The sequence below is a fragment of the Suricata suricatta genome, chromosome 5 (genome assembly GCF_006229205.1).
Source record: "Suricata suricatta isolate VVHF042 chromosome 5, meerkat_22Aug2017_6uvM2_HiC, whole genome shotgun sequence".
Classification (NCBI taxonomy): Eukaryota; Metazoa; Chordata; class Mammalia; order Carnivora; family Herpestidae; genus Suricata; species Suricata suricatta.
In genome coordinates, this window is record NC_043704.1 from 2,798,204 (window position 1) to 2,810,921 (window position 12,718).

At 66.1% G+C, this 12,718-nt stretch overlaps 1 protein-coding gene across 1 annotated transcript; it reads left to right on the plus strand.

Moving 5' to 3' along the window:
* On the plus strand, positions 1 to 9,978 carry AIRE (autoimmune regulator). The gene is made up of 14 exons (XM_029940610.1): positions 1 to 225; positions 691 to 865; positions 1,083 to 1,223; positions 1,586 to 1,660; positions 2,321 to 2,434; positions 3,311 to 3,453; positions 3,559 to 3,642; positions 4,574 to 4,689; positions 5,728 to 5,827; positions 6,312 to 6,494; positions 7,014 to 7,132; positions 7,232 to 7,334; positions 8,868 to 8,936; positions 9,873 to 9,978. The coding sequence occupies exons 1-14, from the start codon at positions 1 to 3 to the stop codon at positions 9,951 to 9,953; spliced, it is 1,728 nt and encodes a 575-aa protein (XP_029796470.1). The 3' UTR covers positions 9,954 to 9,978.
* The last annotated feature ends 2,740 nt before the right edge of the window (positions 9,979 to 12,718 follow it).

Consider the following 12,718-nt stretch of genomic DNA (forward strand, 5'->3'; position numbering starts at 1 on the left):
ATGGCCCAGACACCCCACAAGTCCAGTGGTACCCCAAGGCCGCGCGACCCCAGGCGGGGAGAGGGGGCCCCCGCCACGGTGGGTGAGGCCCGGGCAGGTGGGGACACGGTGCTGCGTCGCCTACTGAGGCTGCACCGCACTGAGATCGCCATGGCTGTGGACAGCGCCTTCCCGCTGCTGCACGCGCTGGCCGACCACGACGTGGTCCCCGAGGACAAGTTCCAGGTGGGCCCCAACCTGGACCCCCAGGGCCCCCCCAGCCTTCCCCAAGCCTTGCCCTCGAGCCAGGGGCCAGGTCTGGGAAGATGAGCTGGAGATGGACCTGCCCCGCCCATGAGTGGGGGAAGGGAGGGGGTACACGGGGGTGGGGCTGCTTGTGGGGAGGGGGAGGGGCAGGGTCTCCAGGGCGAATCCCTGTGCCTCTGCAGTGCCCCTGCCAAGCGGTCCTCAGGCTGCCCTCAAAGCTAGGGGTGCTCCCCTAAGATGAGTTCCAGGGGGACCTTCTCGCCCCCCAGCACCCCAGGCATCCTCACGCCCACTGCCGCCCTAGGGCATGGCCGCAGTGCCCGGTCACCTGCAGCACCTCTGGGACGGCGTTCTGCCCTCTAGAACGACAGGGGGGTGTCGGGAGGTGGGGGGCCGTGGTGGGGGGCAGGAAGCAGGGCCTCCCAGCCCCCACTCTTGCCTCAGGAGACCCTGCGTCTAAAGGAGAAGGAAGGCTGCCCGCAGGCCTTCCACGCGCTCCTTTCGTGGCTCTTGACCCAAGACACAGCTGCCATCCTGGACTTCTGGAAGGTTCTCTTTAAGGACTACAATCTGGAGAGATATGCCCGGCTGCAGCCCATCCTAGACTGCTTCCCCAAAGGTGGGGGTGCTGTGGGAGGAGCCGGGGTCCCACGGGGCTCGGCCTCCCTGGCTGGAGTCCTGCCAGCTGGACTGTAACAGGGGAGGTGGGGGGTGAGCAGGGAGCCCCGGACACCCCCCAGGACCGTCCCGGCTCCTGAGCGTCCAGGGGCCGAGTCCTCGAGCACCTGGCGGGGCGTCGCTCTGGCCTTGAGGCTGGGCCCTGCTCGCCCCTGCAGACATTGACCTCAGCCAGCCCCGGAAGGGGAGGAGGCCCCCTACGGCCCTGCTGCCCAGACCTCCCTCCAAGAGGAAGGCCCTGGAGGAGCTCAGGGCCACCCCACCTGCGCCGCTGTCTCCGAGGGGCACCCCCAGCCCAGGTACCTAGTTTGCGGAGCTGGGTGTCACAGACTGCCCCGGGGCCCCCCACACCCCCGGCCCACCCCCTCCTCACTTGGCCTGGAGCCCACCCAGGCAGGGGCTGCGGAGGATGTCCCTGTAAACTTAGCAGGTGAGCCTTGCCGCCTTTGTCCCAGGACCCCGGGAAGTGGCAGGTGGGGGGTACTTCCTTCTGTGCTGGGGACACCAGAGCCGGTAGAGCAAGGGGACCACTGGTGGGGGTCCAGAGTCCCCGCCCGCATGTGCTCTCTCTTGCCGCCCTTGGCCTCAGGCATTTCGTCCCCTCCCCCTCTGGGACCTCCTTGGGGAGCAGAGGGCCAGGCAGGTGCGGCTCCCCCTGCAGGCGCCCAGGCGAAGGCCAAGTCCTCCAAGAAGCCTGAGAACAACGCAGAGCCGCAGCGCCCCCCGCTGGGGAATGGTGAGCCAGGTCCGTCCACCTCCCTGCTCCGCGGCAGGGTCCATGGTCAAGGGCAGGCTGGGTGCTGCCCTAGGTGGGCCTGTCCTGGGAACTGGGATGGCACAGGCCTGACGTGTCCCCCCAAAGGCTCGGCTGCACAGCCACACTGGGGAGAGAGGGGACGCCTCGGGTTCCCCCACCTGTGCCCGTGTCGGGGTCCCCGTCCCTACAGAGAATCCTTCCTGGTCCCTGGGCTGCATGAAGCCTGGTCCCTCTCTGTCCCCTCCTTGCCCCAAGGCGCCCCCCCCCGCAGACCTCCTATGGTCACCTGACCTGAGGACAAGCGCTGGGGACTTGGCCTCCCTCCCAGCACAGCCCAGGGCCATGTCCTGGGTCCTTGTCTAGTCCTGCCTGTGGTGTTCAGTTGTCTCACACACCACACACACACACCCCCCCCACACCCCTAACATACCACACAGCATGACTTCCCCTCATGGCCTGATTCTGCAGTCACCCAGGCTGTCTGTCTGTCTGTCTGTCCGGGGAGGGGTGGCCCTGGACAGAAGGAGAGACTGATTCTGCAGCCTAGGCACCTCACGCTCCCTGCTGCTGGCAGGGAGGAGGTGCTCAGGGGCCATCCTTCCAATCTATGACCACCCCCGTGCCCTGCCCCCTTCCCAGGAATTCAGTCCATGTCCACTTCTGTCCAGAGAGCCGTGGCCGTGACATCTGGAGATGTCCCCGGAGCCCGCGGGGCAGTGGAGGGGATCCTCATCCAGCAGGTGTTTGAGTCAGGTAGACGGCGTGGCGAGGGGGACGCAGGCCCGTCCACGCGGTGCACGTGCGTCCTCGGCAGCTGGCCACGAGGAAGGGGGCAGGCACCGAGGGCATCCATCCTGCAGGGTGGGGGCTCCTGGGCTCCAGGGAGGTCGGGTGTCCAGGGCCACTTCTGGGTCACATTGCCCACTCGGATGGGCCCCTCAGGGTCTTGGGCTCATCCCCCTTCCAGGAAGTTCTCCGGCACCTGCCCCACCCCCACACCGCCTCCTTGCCCTCCCTCCTGTGGACACTGGCTAGCTGGCCCCTGGGAGCCAATGCGGGGCCTGGTCTCATCCCCCAGGGAGGGCCCCGAGGACCCCGAAGCACTTATAACAAATGACCAGGAACCAGGCCACTTAAAACACCAGGAGTTCCAAAATGCAGATATGGCGGAGCAATGCTCCCTCCAGAGGCTCCGGGGCAGGGTCCTTCCTGCCTCCACCCCCTCGCAGGCCCCATCACCACAGCCGCTGCCCCCCAAATCTCAGGGTCTCCTCCTGTATCTGTCTGCATCCTCTTTGCTCTGCTTGAGGACATGCGGTCTCTGGACTCAGTGTCCCTTGGGAGCCCATCTGACCTAATCCCACCGATAGAGACCCTGCTTCCACGTAAGCCACACTCTGGTGGCCCGTTCACCCAGTTCAGCACCCCCCTCACCACCCCTTGCAGAGAACCCCTGCTGTGTCCAGGACCCTGGTCCCTGCCGGCAAGGGGTGGGAGGGAGGAGGCAGCCTGCTACAGAGCTCCCCATCCCTCTACGCCGCCCCTCTGCGCCCGCCTTCCCCCCCCCCTTCCTGGGCCTCCCAGGCCAGTGTGAGGGCGGAGCAGGGGCCAACCAGCCTCTCCTCCCAGGCGGCTCCAAGAAGTGCATCCAGGTTGGGGGGGAGTTTTTTACTCCTAACAAGTTCGAAGACCCCAGTGGGGGGAAGAACAAGACGCGCAGCGGTGGCCTGAAGACCCTGGTCCGAGCCAAGGGGACCCAGGCTCCTGCCCCTGTAAGCCCTGCCTGCCACACCCCTCCCCGAACTCAGAGCTCAGCGGGGCTGGGCCCGCCCAGAGGGCACTCCCCACTCTGGTGACCCTCCCCTTCTCCCTAGCAGGGTGGAGGTGACCCCCTGAGAGCAGGCCACCAGGGCAAGGTGCAGGCCCCGCCCGCTCTCCCCAGCGAGCCCCAGCTCCACCAGGTAACGCGGGCCACAGTGGGGCTCCCTCCTCTCCTGTGTCCGCAGGGGAGGGTCCTTCTGCCGCTTTGCTGCTTGTCCAGGGCAGCCCCTTGGGTGACGAGGGCAGAGGCCGAAGCTGCTGTTCACAGGGTCGAGCTTTCTTTTTAAATAATATTTTCCTGCTAACACACAACTTGTGTTCAAATAAGTCAGAGAAAGTGAGTCCTGCCAGGCGTTCAAAAGCGCAGAGCTGAGCTGGGTGCCCTCGCCCTTGGCCTCACAGCCTCGGGCCAGTGGGCAGGCAGGGGGCCCCTGCAGGGAGTCAGCCCCCGAGCCCCCGAACACGTCCTGGGGCTCCCCGCACAGGGCAGAGCCCGCCACAGATCTGACCGCCACTGGCCCAGGCCAGGCGCTGCTGGGCCCCGGGCTCTCCTGCCTGCCCGCCACCCCACCCCAGGAGCTCCCTGGCTGGCGGGATCAGGGGGTCATTACGATGAGCGAGCCCCTTGCTGCGCAGGGCTGCCTGGCCTGGCGGGCTTCTGGGAGGAGGCCACCTGGAGGGCACCGAGGTGCCATTCAGGCAGGGGCACAGGCGGGGTCCAGGCTCCAGGCGCGGGGGATGGCGGGGGCCTCGGGCTGATGGCCACACCACGGCCCCGGCTCCACTGCGCTGTGAGGAAGGGCTGGCACGGGGGTGGGCGCGCGGGGAAGGGGCCGCAGGGGTCTCAGGCCCCCCTGGGAACCCGGGCTTTCTGCAGGCTTCATATCCCCAAGAAGGATGGCCTGGCCCAGGGGTCTGTGCTGGGGACCGGGGTCTCCGAGATGCAGGGTACCATGGGGGAGGGCTGGGGGCAGGCAGGGGACCTGGGTGCCCCTGGGTGCCTCTGGGAGAGGGGAGGGGGCCGTGGCGGCCCCGACCTCCCAGCGGATGCGTGTGTCTTGCCCGTGTCAGAAGAATGAGGATGAGTGTGCCGTGTGCCAGGACGGCGGGGAGCTCATCTGCTGTGACGGCTGTCCCCGGGCCTTCCACCTGGCCTGCCTGTCTCCGCCGCTGCGGGAGATTCCCAGGTGAGCCCCAGCCGGCTCCATGGCCCCTCCTGCCCGACTGACCCCGAGCCGGAGGCTGCCCGGAAGTGTCTCCGTTCTTGATGGGAGGTGGGGCCCCCCTGGGAGGGACGCCTCTCTTCAGGTCACTGGGTGGTGGGGCTGGGGCATGGGTGCTCCCAGCCCAGCTGGCAGGCCCCAGGGGGCACAGAAGGAGAATGAGGGCCTCCAGTGAAGGGCCATCCTGTCCCAGGGCCACAACCCCCTGGCCCAACCTCCCGCTAGCAGCCGGCCCTCACCTCCAAACCTGGTCTTACTTGAAGTTGCGCTGGGTGGGCGCCTTTCCTGGGCAGGGCAGGAGTCCTCCCACATCTAGCTCCTGGTGCTCCCTTCCCCCAGCCCACCGAGCCCTGCCCTCTACTGAACACGGGGGACCACATCTGGTGGGGAAGAGCTTGGGTGGGAGACGGGACCCGCCTTCTAGCCCTGGCCCTGCCCCTGCTCCCTGAGTGACCTTGACCAGGTCACTTGCCTCTGAGCCCTAGATGCTGGTCACTAAAATGAGGAGGTTTAGCCAAGGTCATCATTCACCTTCAGGGGTGAGGTTGTCATCTGCTCTTCTTTCCTGCCCTTGACCGTGTCCCCTCCTGCTAGGCATTGTTCCCCTTATGAAAACGGGTAGGTCTGGGGGGTAATAACACCTCAGTTCAGAAAGGTCCCATCTGGAGGGCAAGGCCCCTAAAAGCCACGCATGGGGCTCTGGGTGTTTAGCAGGTGTCAGATCCCTGGGGCTCTGCAGAGGGGACACTGACCATGATGGCAACGGCCAACCCTGGGGGTCAATTTCCTGGCCTCCTGGTCTCTCCTGCTCACTGGTGAGGGCAGCCCTCCCAACGTGGCTCTGCCCGCTGGCCTGCCTGGGCCTCGGTGTCCCCATCTGTAAAAGGAAAGGTGTGACTTGGAGGAGCCCTCAGGCCTCCCCTGCCCTGGGCGTCTGGGAGCCTACTGTCCCCTCTGCCCCCTGGCATGCCTCTGGCTGCGACAATGTGGACATGTGAGCAGTGGGACCTGGAGGTGCTACAGTTGTCTCCAGGGAGGAGCCCAGAGGGTCCCGCCGCAGGCCGAGGAGCCCCCGCCCCAGGAGCCGCCCGTGGAGACCCCGGTACGCCCAGGCCCACTGCAGGGCCCTCTGCCCAGCTTCCCGGCCGCTCCCGTGGGTGGGGCCCCAGGGAACCTGACTCCCCAGCCCTGGCCTGGCCTCATCAGCTTGGCTCCCAACACTGGGAAATGGCCCCACTAGGGGCCTGGGCTCTGTGGGCACTGTGTTTTGACCACTACTAATGTTCTCTAAAAGTGTTTTAAGCATTTTGTTGCAGCGGAGACAGGAACCATACAACATGTGTCCAAGTGTATACCGAGCGCTCACGGACAGCGTGAGGGCCACAGGCCCCGTCCTTAGATGGGGAAAGGGTCAAGGCCTTGCTGAGGACGCAGGGCAGGAGCTGCACCCAAAGCTTTCCAACCCCACACGGGGTTCTACGCCAGCTCCCGGGGGGTGGCTCTCAGGTCCCAGGGGTCACCGACTCCCTGGGTGGTGAAGCGCATGCCCCCTGCAGCCTCTCCCAGCACAGACCCTCTGCCTCCAGGTCCTCCTGGGACTGAGGCTGGTGGGAGCAGAGGCCAAGGGACTGTCCAGGGAGTCCCCAGCCGGGAGAGACGCTGCGGGCCCCTGCAAGCACCTGCTGGCCACACCTTGTGCAGCCCCCTTGCCGGTGCTGGACCCCTCAGCTCTGCGCCCCCTACTGTGTGGGGTCCCTGAGGGGCAGCAGGTGAGGGGGTGCTGGGGTTGGGGTGGCTGTTTTCTGGGAGCTCAGGGCCTGCAGGACAGCCAGATGGAGCTGAAATAGGAGGGATAGGAATGCAGGGGAAAAGGGGGTGGTAGTCAGGTGGGGGGCTGGGGTCAGCGCTGAGGGAGGAGGAGCCAGACTGGGCATGGGGAGGACCGAACAGGGGCTGGGCACTGGGAGGAGCCCACCCAGAACAGGGATGGGGGTCTCTGAAGAGCTGGGGTAGGGAAGGGAGGCTTCCGGAGGGATTCCAGTAGGGGTGACAAATTCCGTCCTGGTCCCTGGAGCCCCAGCCACCCTCACAGGGGCAGGACAATAAGGGAAGATGTTCTGGGGTCCCCTTGACCAGCCCTAGAAGGGTCCGAGTCTACTAAGGAGGAGCAAGGTCTCCCGGGACTGCAGCGCAAAGGTGCTCGGTGTCCCTTGGCCCCCGGGTGCGGGCAGAAGGCGCGGGTCTTGCGAGCCCCTCCCCCCACAGTCCCCACTGTGTCCCCCTCACAGGGCCCGGCTGGTGCGCGGTGTGGCATGTGCGGCGAAGGCGCAGACACGCTGCGGTGCGCGCACTGCGCCGCCGCCTTCCACTGGCGCTGCCACTTCCCCGGGGGCACAGCGCGGCCCGGGTGAGTGCGGGGTCCTGGGCACAGGGCCGGGGAGGGACACTGCGGGGACCGGCGCCCCCGACACCCTCCTCCGCGGTGACACCCTCCTCCGCCGCGCAGGGCGGTCCCGCGCTGCCGATCCTGCTCCGGAGACGCCACCCAGGCTCCCGAGGAGGGCGCGCCCGCCCCCACCCCGGCCCGCGCGCCGCCCGGGCCTGCCAAGGTCAGTGCCGCCAGGGGAGGCAGGGACCCCGCGGGCTGAGGGGGCGAGCTCACTCCGGGGTCCAGCTCGCGGATGTGCAGGCGCCCTTGGCCATGTGTTCAGTGTTTTGCACATGGACTCCCTCCTGAGAACCTGTTACAAAGGGAAACCAGGGGCTGGGACACGTGGGGTGGGGTGCGCGTCCCTTTCCTGATGACCGAGCCCAAGGCTCCCCTAAGCCCTCCTCCCCCAGCGCCTGGGACCCCAGCTGTGCACCCGGCCCGCAGTCCTCCGCGGCCCTGGGCCTGGCCCTCCCCAGCCCCATCCTACAGCCGGGAGCCCTGGGGAGAAGGGGCCTGTCCCCGTCTGTCTGCCCTCCTGCCCCGCAGCAGTCGCCCCAGGGCTCCCTGGGGACCTGTGTGTCCCGGGAGCCTCGAGGTGGCGCCCCTCGCCCTGCCTGAGCGTGTCGCTGCCCCCAGGACCCCTCAGGGCCCCGGGTGGTGGTCAGCCCTCCCCCACCCGCGCCCCGTCCTCTCCGCAGCCGCCCCGCATACTCCCCGGAACCCGCTGTGAGGGCGCCAGGCCAGCCCCTGTGCTGGGGGACCCCTGCCCTGCCCACACCTGTGCGCGCAGCCCCGCGTGGAAGCGTCCCATCCCCCCTCCCCCGCGTGCACCTGGTGGGCTCCAGCCCTGCTAGGTGCCCCCCCAGGGGTCCTTCCCTCCAGAACATGCTTCTTCACTGACACCGGGGTTCTTTCCTCTTAGCAAAGTCACCTTGTCATTGTGATATAAAATGTAACTGTTTTAAAAGGTCTGGGTCCCTTAGCCTCTCCCCTCACCCTTCCTTCCCGGGCGGTTCTGAGGATGTGGGTGTGGCCCCGACTGTTTTCCCACAGGCCCCCCTCCATCCCGGAGGCGGGGCTCCTCTCGATCGTGGGGCTGGTGTTCCCTCGCAGGGCCTGTGTTTGTGAGCTCCAATTTGGCTGTTTTGAGCCAAAATCTGTCAGTCTCTTGAGGGTCCACCTAGCATGGCCGCCTCTCCCTCCCAGCCTGTTCGGAAACAGCCCACTGCCCTGCTCTGGCCCCTTATGGGGCCCGGAGGAGCTGGGGCACGGTGGACCCTGTCAATGCTCTTGGATGGGTGAATGGTTGGCATCACAGCAGACGCTTTCCTCTTCGGGCCTCAGTCTCCCCATCCATGATGGGTCCCTTCTAGCAGGTTCTCTGAGTCACCTGGCTCTCCCCAGGAGGTTGCATGTAGCATGTAGAGGCAGGCAGGCCTGGGGGCCGTGGGCAGCCAGCTTCCCGAGGTGCCAGGGCCCCAGCAGGCAGCCCCAATCTCACTCGTGCCCACCCTGCCTGTGCCCACCACCCTGGCAGGAGGCAGGGGTTAGAATTCAGTTCCCAGGGCCCTGCTTGGGGCAGCATCCCCCCTGCCCTGGCATTAGCCACTGCCTCCCGGCCCCTATTGCCTCTGCAGGGTGTCCTGCTTCGCATCTGCTGTCCCTAGCAGGGGTGCAGACGCTGGGCTGACCTCTCTTTCCTGGGCTGCAGGCAGGGGACAGTTCTGCGGGTCACGAGCCGGTTGTGCACAGGGATGACCTGGAGTCCCTCCTAAGCGAGGTAACGCATCACCTGGCTGGGGCTCCCCCTCCACTGCTCCCCCCCCCCCCCTCCGGGGAAGCAGCCAGCACCCGGAGGGCCTGGGAGCCCCTGCTGGGAGTACCAGCACCAGAGATCCATGTTGCTTCAGGCGCTGGCCCCCCATGCACATGCACGCACGGGAGTCCGTAGGACACAAAGGGGCGAAAGGGGCCCCTGTGCCCTTCCGGCTCCTAGCCTGCTCCAGAGTCCCCGGTCCCCGGGGGCCGGCGATGCAGGACCTCAGCACCAGCACCCCAAAGCCTCACTCTGATGCCATGACTTCCCCCTGGGGGAGGGGTGGGCACCCCCAGAACCTCTGCCTTCAGCGGACCTCTCCCCGCCCCCTCTCAGCCCAGGCCTCTCCACCCTACAATGAGCAGTTGTAATCGGTGAAGAAAATGGGGCTTTTTGGGGTTCTGTCTTCTGTTGGCGGGAGGTCTGACTCCTCCAGCCATTCCCACACCGAGGTGGCCCGCCTATTTTCTCCTTGGGCTGTAGGGCCCTGCCCGGTGTGGTGGGCTGGGCACGGGTGGGCCCCAGACACACCGGAGTCCTTAGGGGTGGCCCGGCCACTGGATGTGGTCCTGTGGCTCTGGCGGAGCAGTCGCCCGATACCGTGAGAGAAAGGGGGCAGTCACCTCATATGCTGGAGTGTTGGGCCTCCCCCCGCCCCCTCCGTCCTGTGGGAGGAGGTGATGGAAAGACTGGCCCTGCCTCAAAGCCCCAGAAGAAGGAGGAGGCCCAGCAGCCGTGGGGGCCGTGCCCTGTGTGCAGGATGCCATTGCCTGCCGTGTCCCATGTGCTTCAGGCCTCAGTCAGGATGCTCATGATTCCAGGGGACCCTGGAGCCCGGGGGTGGGCACTTGTCCCCTGGGGGCTCTGGCGGGTCCCCCAGTCTCTGCTCTCGACTTCCAGCACTCCTTCGACGGCATCCTGCAGTGGGCCATCCAGAGCATGTCCCGCCCGCTGGCCGAGGCGCCCACCTTCCCCTCCTGATCCAGGCCTGCGTGGGTCTGCGGGGCAGCACTGGGGGAGGGGAGGCCCCTGGAGCTGCAGCCCTGGCTGGGAGCGGACCGGCCCCCAGCTCCGAATCAACAGATGCCTGTGAGTTCCCACTCGTGCTCATGGCCACCCGCCTGAGAAGCAGGACCCGCTCCCCAGCCCTGGAAACTGGTCACGTCAGCTCTGCTAGGGACAGCACAGACACCGAAGGGTCCAGGCGTCGCCCTACCCGGCTCGCAGACAGGGCCTGGCGTCCTGGAACACAGAGCAACCTGTGCTGGAATAAAACCCATGTTTGTGGAGTTTCGACGTGCTCTCCAGGGGGTGTGGTTGCTCTGGGGGTTCCGTGCCCCCGCACTTCTGGTGCCTGAAGTGTCTGTCACGCTGGCCGGAGGGAGACGCCCGCAGGAGGAATGGCCCCCAGAAGTGGACAGCATGCTCCTGCCGCTGGGGAGCACTCAGAGCTCCCCAGAGCTCCCAGTACAGCCCAGCCTTGAGGTCTGGCCTGCCCCTTCTGCTGCAGCCCCATGGGCTCCTCCCTCCTCCACCCTTTCTGGGGCCCAGCTCATCCCCACCCCAGGGCCTTGGCACGTCTGTTTCCTTGTCCAGACATTTATCCGAGAACGCTCTCTCGTGGGTGTTCTCTATGGCTGGCCTCGTCCTGGTGTGGGGGTAGAGAGGGGTATTCTGGTGGGAGGGATAGCTCACATGCGAGAGGCGGGTGACCTCGGGCAGGGGGACCACTGCGGAGTATGAAGCAGGACACGGCAGCGGTGGGAGCTGGCAGGGTGTGAGGGACGCACGGGAGGTCAGGCGGGTGGCCGTGAGGACGGCGCCAGGCCTTACTTTCCTCACTTCACCCGCCAGTCAGAAGCCGGGTGGCAGCTGGGGGCCCGGAGCCCAGGACCCTGGGTCAGGCACAGCTGCGGGCTTGGTGTCAGCAGAAGCTGTCAGCGACCCCAGAGGCCCCCACCAGCAGGGGCCCCGTGGTAGGACGCCTGGACGGGGATGGAGCAAGTGGCCACAGGCCTTGCCACGTGTGGGCTGCAGAGCTGGGACACGTGTGCTCTGGGGACGGTGGCTTGTGTCCCCACCCCAGGAAAGCCCAAGTGGGAGCCGAAGCAGGAAGAGGGGCCCATGGCCCGCAGCCTCTCCGGGCTCTGGCTGTCACTCAGCTCCTCCGGTGACCTCCAGGGCACCCAGGGTCCAGGGTGACCACTCAGCTCCTCCGGACTCGTTGAGGCGGGGGAGGGGTAGACCCACCTAGGACAGCAGAGCTGAGGGCCGGGTCCCTGCTGGGTGGGTGGGGAGTAAGTGTCCCAGGACCCTGAGTTGAGTTGGTTGTTCAAACAGGGATGCCCACCGATGTGGACATTGGTGTCCGAGAGCAAGCGGGTCACACCTCCCCCCTTTGAAATCTCTGCTTCATTTCTGAAGACCCCCCACCAGGCGGAGTATTCAAGGTCGCAGGTTCTTCTTCTGGAGACACCGCGCTCTCTGGCCTGGCCTGGGAGGTCCTCAGGCAGAGCCGCTGAGGGCTGCAGAGACCCCTGGCTGCTTGCAGGCCTCGTTTCTCTCGCTGCTTTCAGACTTCCCTCTTTGTCCTTGACTTTGGGGGGCTTCGCTGCAGTAGGTCTTGCAAAGGATCTCTTCACGTCGAGTTTGTCTAGGGGTCTGAGCCCCAGGAACGTGGACGACCAAATCCGTCCCCTGATAGGAAGTTCTCATCGATTCTTCCTTTTTTGTTTACTTCTGTGAGACAGAGCGTGAGCAGGGGAGGGGGAGAGGCAGAAGGGGACAGAGGACCCAAAGAGGGCTCTGTGCGAATAGCGGGGGCCCGACGTCGGGGGCCCAGGTGGCTCAGCCAGTTAAGTGTCCGACTTCAGCCCAGGTCGTGAGCTCACGGTTCTTAGGGTTCGGGCCCCTTGTAGGGATCTGTGCCCACAGCTCAGAGCCTGGTGCCGGCTGTGGGTCTGTGCCTCCCTCTCTCTCCGCCCCTCCCCTGCTGGTACTGTGTGTGTGTGTCTCTCTCAAAAATAAACAAACATTAAAACAAGTGAAGTGGCGGTCACCTCCCCAGACTTCACTCAATGCCTTGGGGACGGAAACCCTTCGGGTCGGCCCTGCCAGGGGCCGGGCCATCTCTGATCGCCATGGACGTGCTCCCTCGTGCAGCTGATTCTGCAGCGCACTTGCCCGCCTTCCCTTCATCCCACAATGCACCAGGGTGAGTGCTGACAGCCTTTCTGTTGTTTCTGAAGGAGGTGTTAAAGTTCAAGGTGGTGTCTCTCCTAGGCTCCCGGATTTTGGCCCGTTACCTGTGTGGGCTCACTGTTTGCCACAAGTCATTGTCACTGCCATCGGGAGGGCACATAGGGAGTTGGCCGCACAGTGGGTGTGGGTGAGGGGCCCTGAGCTCTGGGGGTGCCGGCAGGCCGGTGGGGGGATCTGATGCCTGCAAGGTGTCCCTAGTGGCGCGCGGGCAGGCCTCTCGATGGCGGTCCGCAGTGCAGGAGGTAGTGTCGGGTCCCTGTCTTGCCCCTGACAGTTCTGTCTGCCACTGTCTTGGACCTTCCTGCCCCGGTACTCCTGACTCAGGACTCGGAAGGGGCGACGGAGACACGGGGATCCTTGGCAGGATCACCCTGGACTCCCACAAAAGCTCCTGCCTTTGGCGGTGGGGGAGGGGGCGGGGACTGTCTAAGATGCTGTTTTCCAGGGGCTTCCAGACCACGGCCAGGAGAGGGTGGAGCCACCTC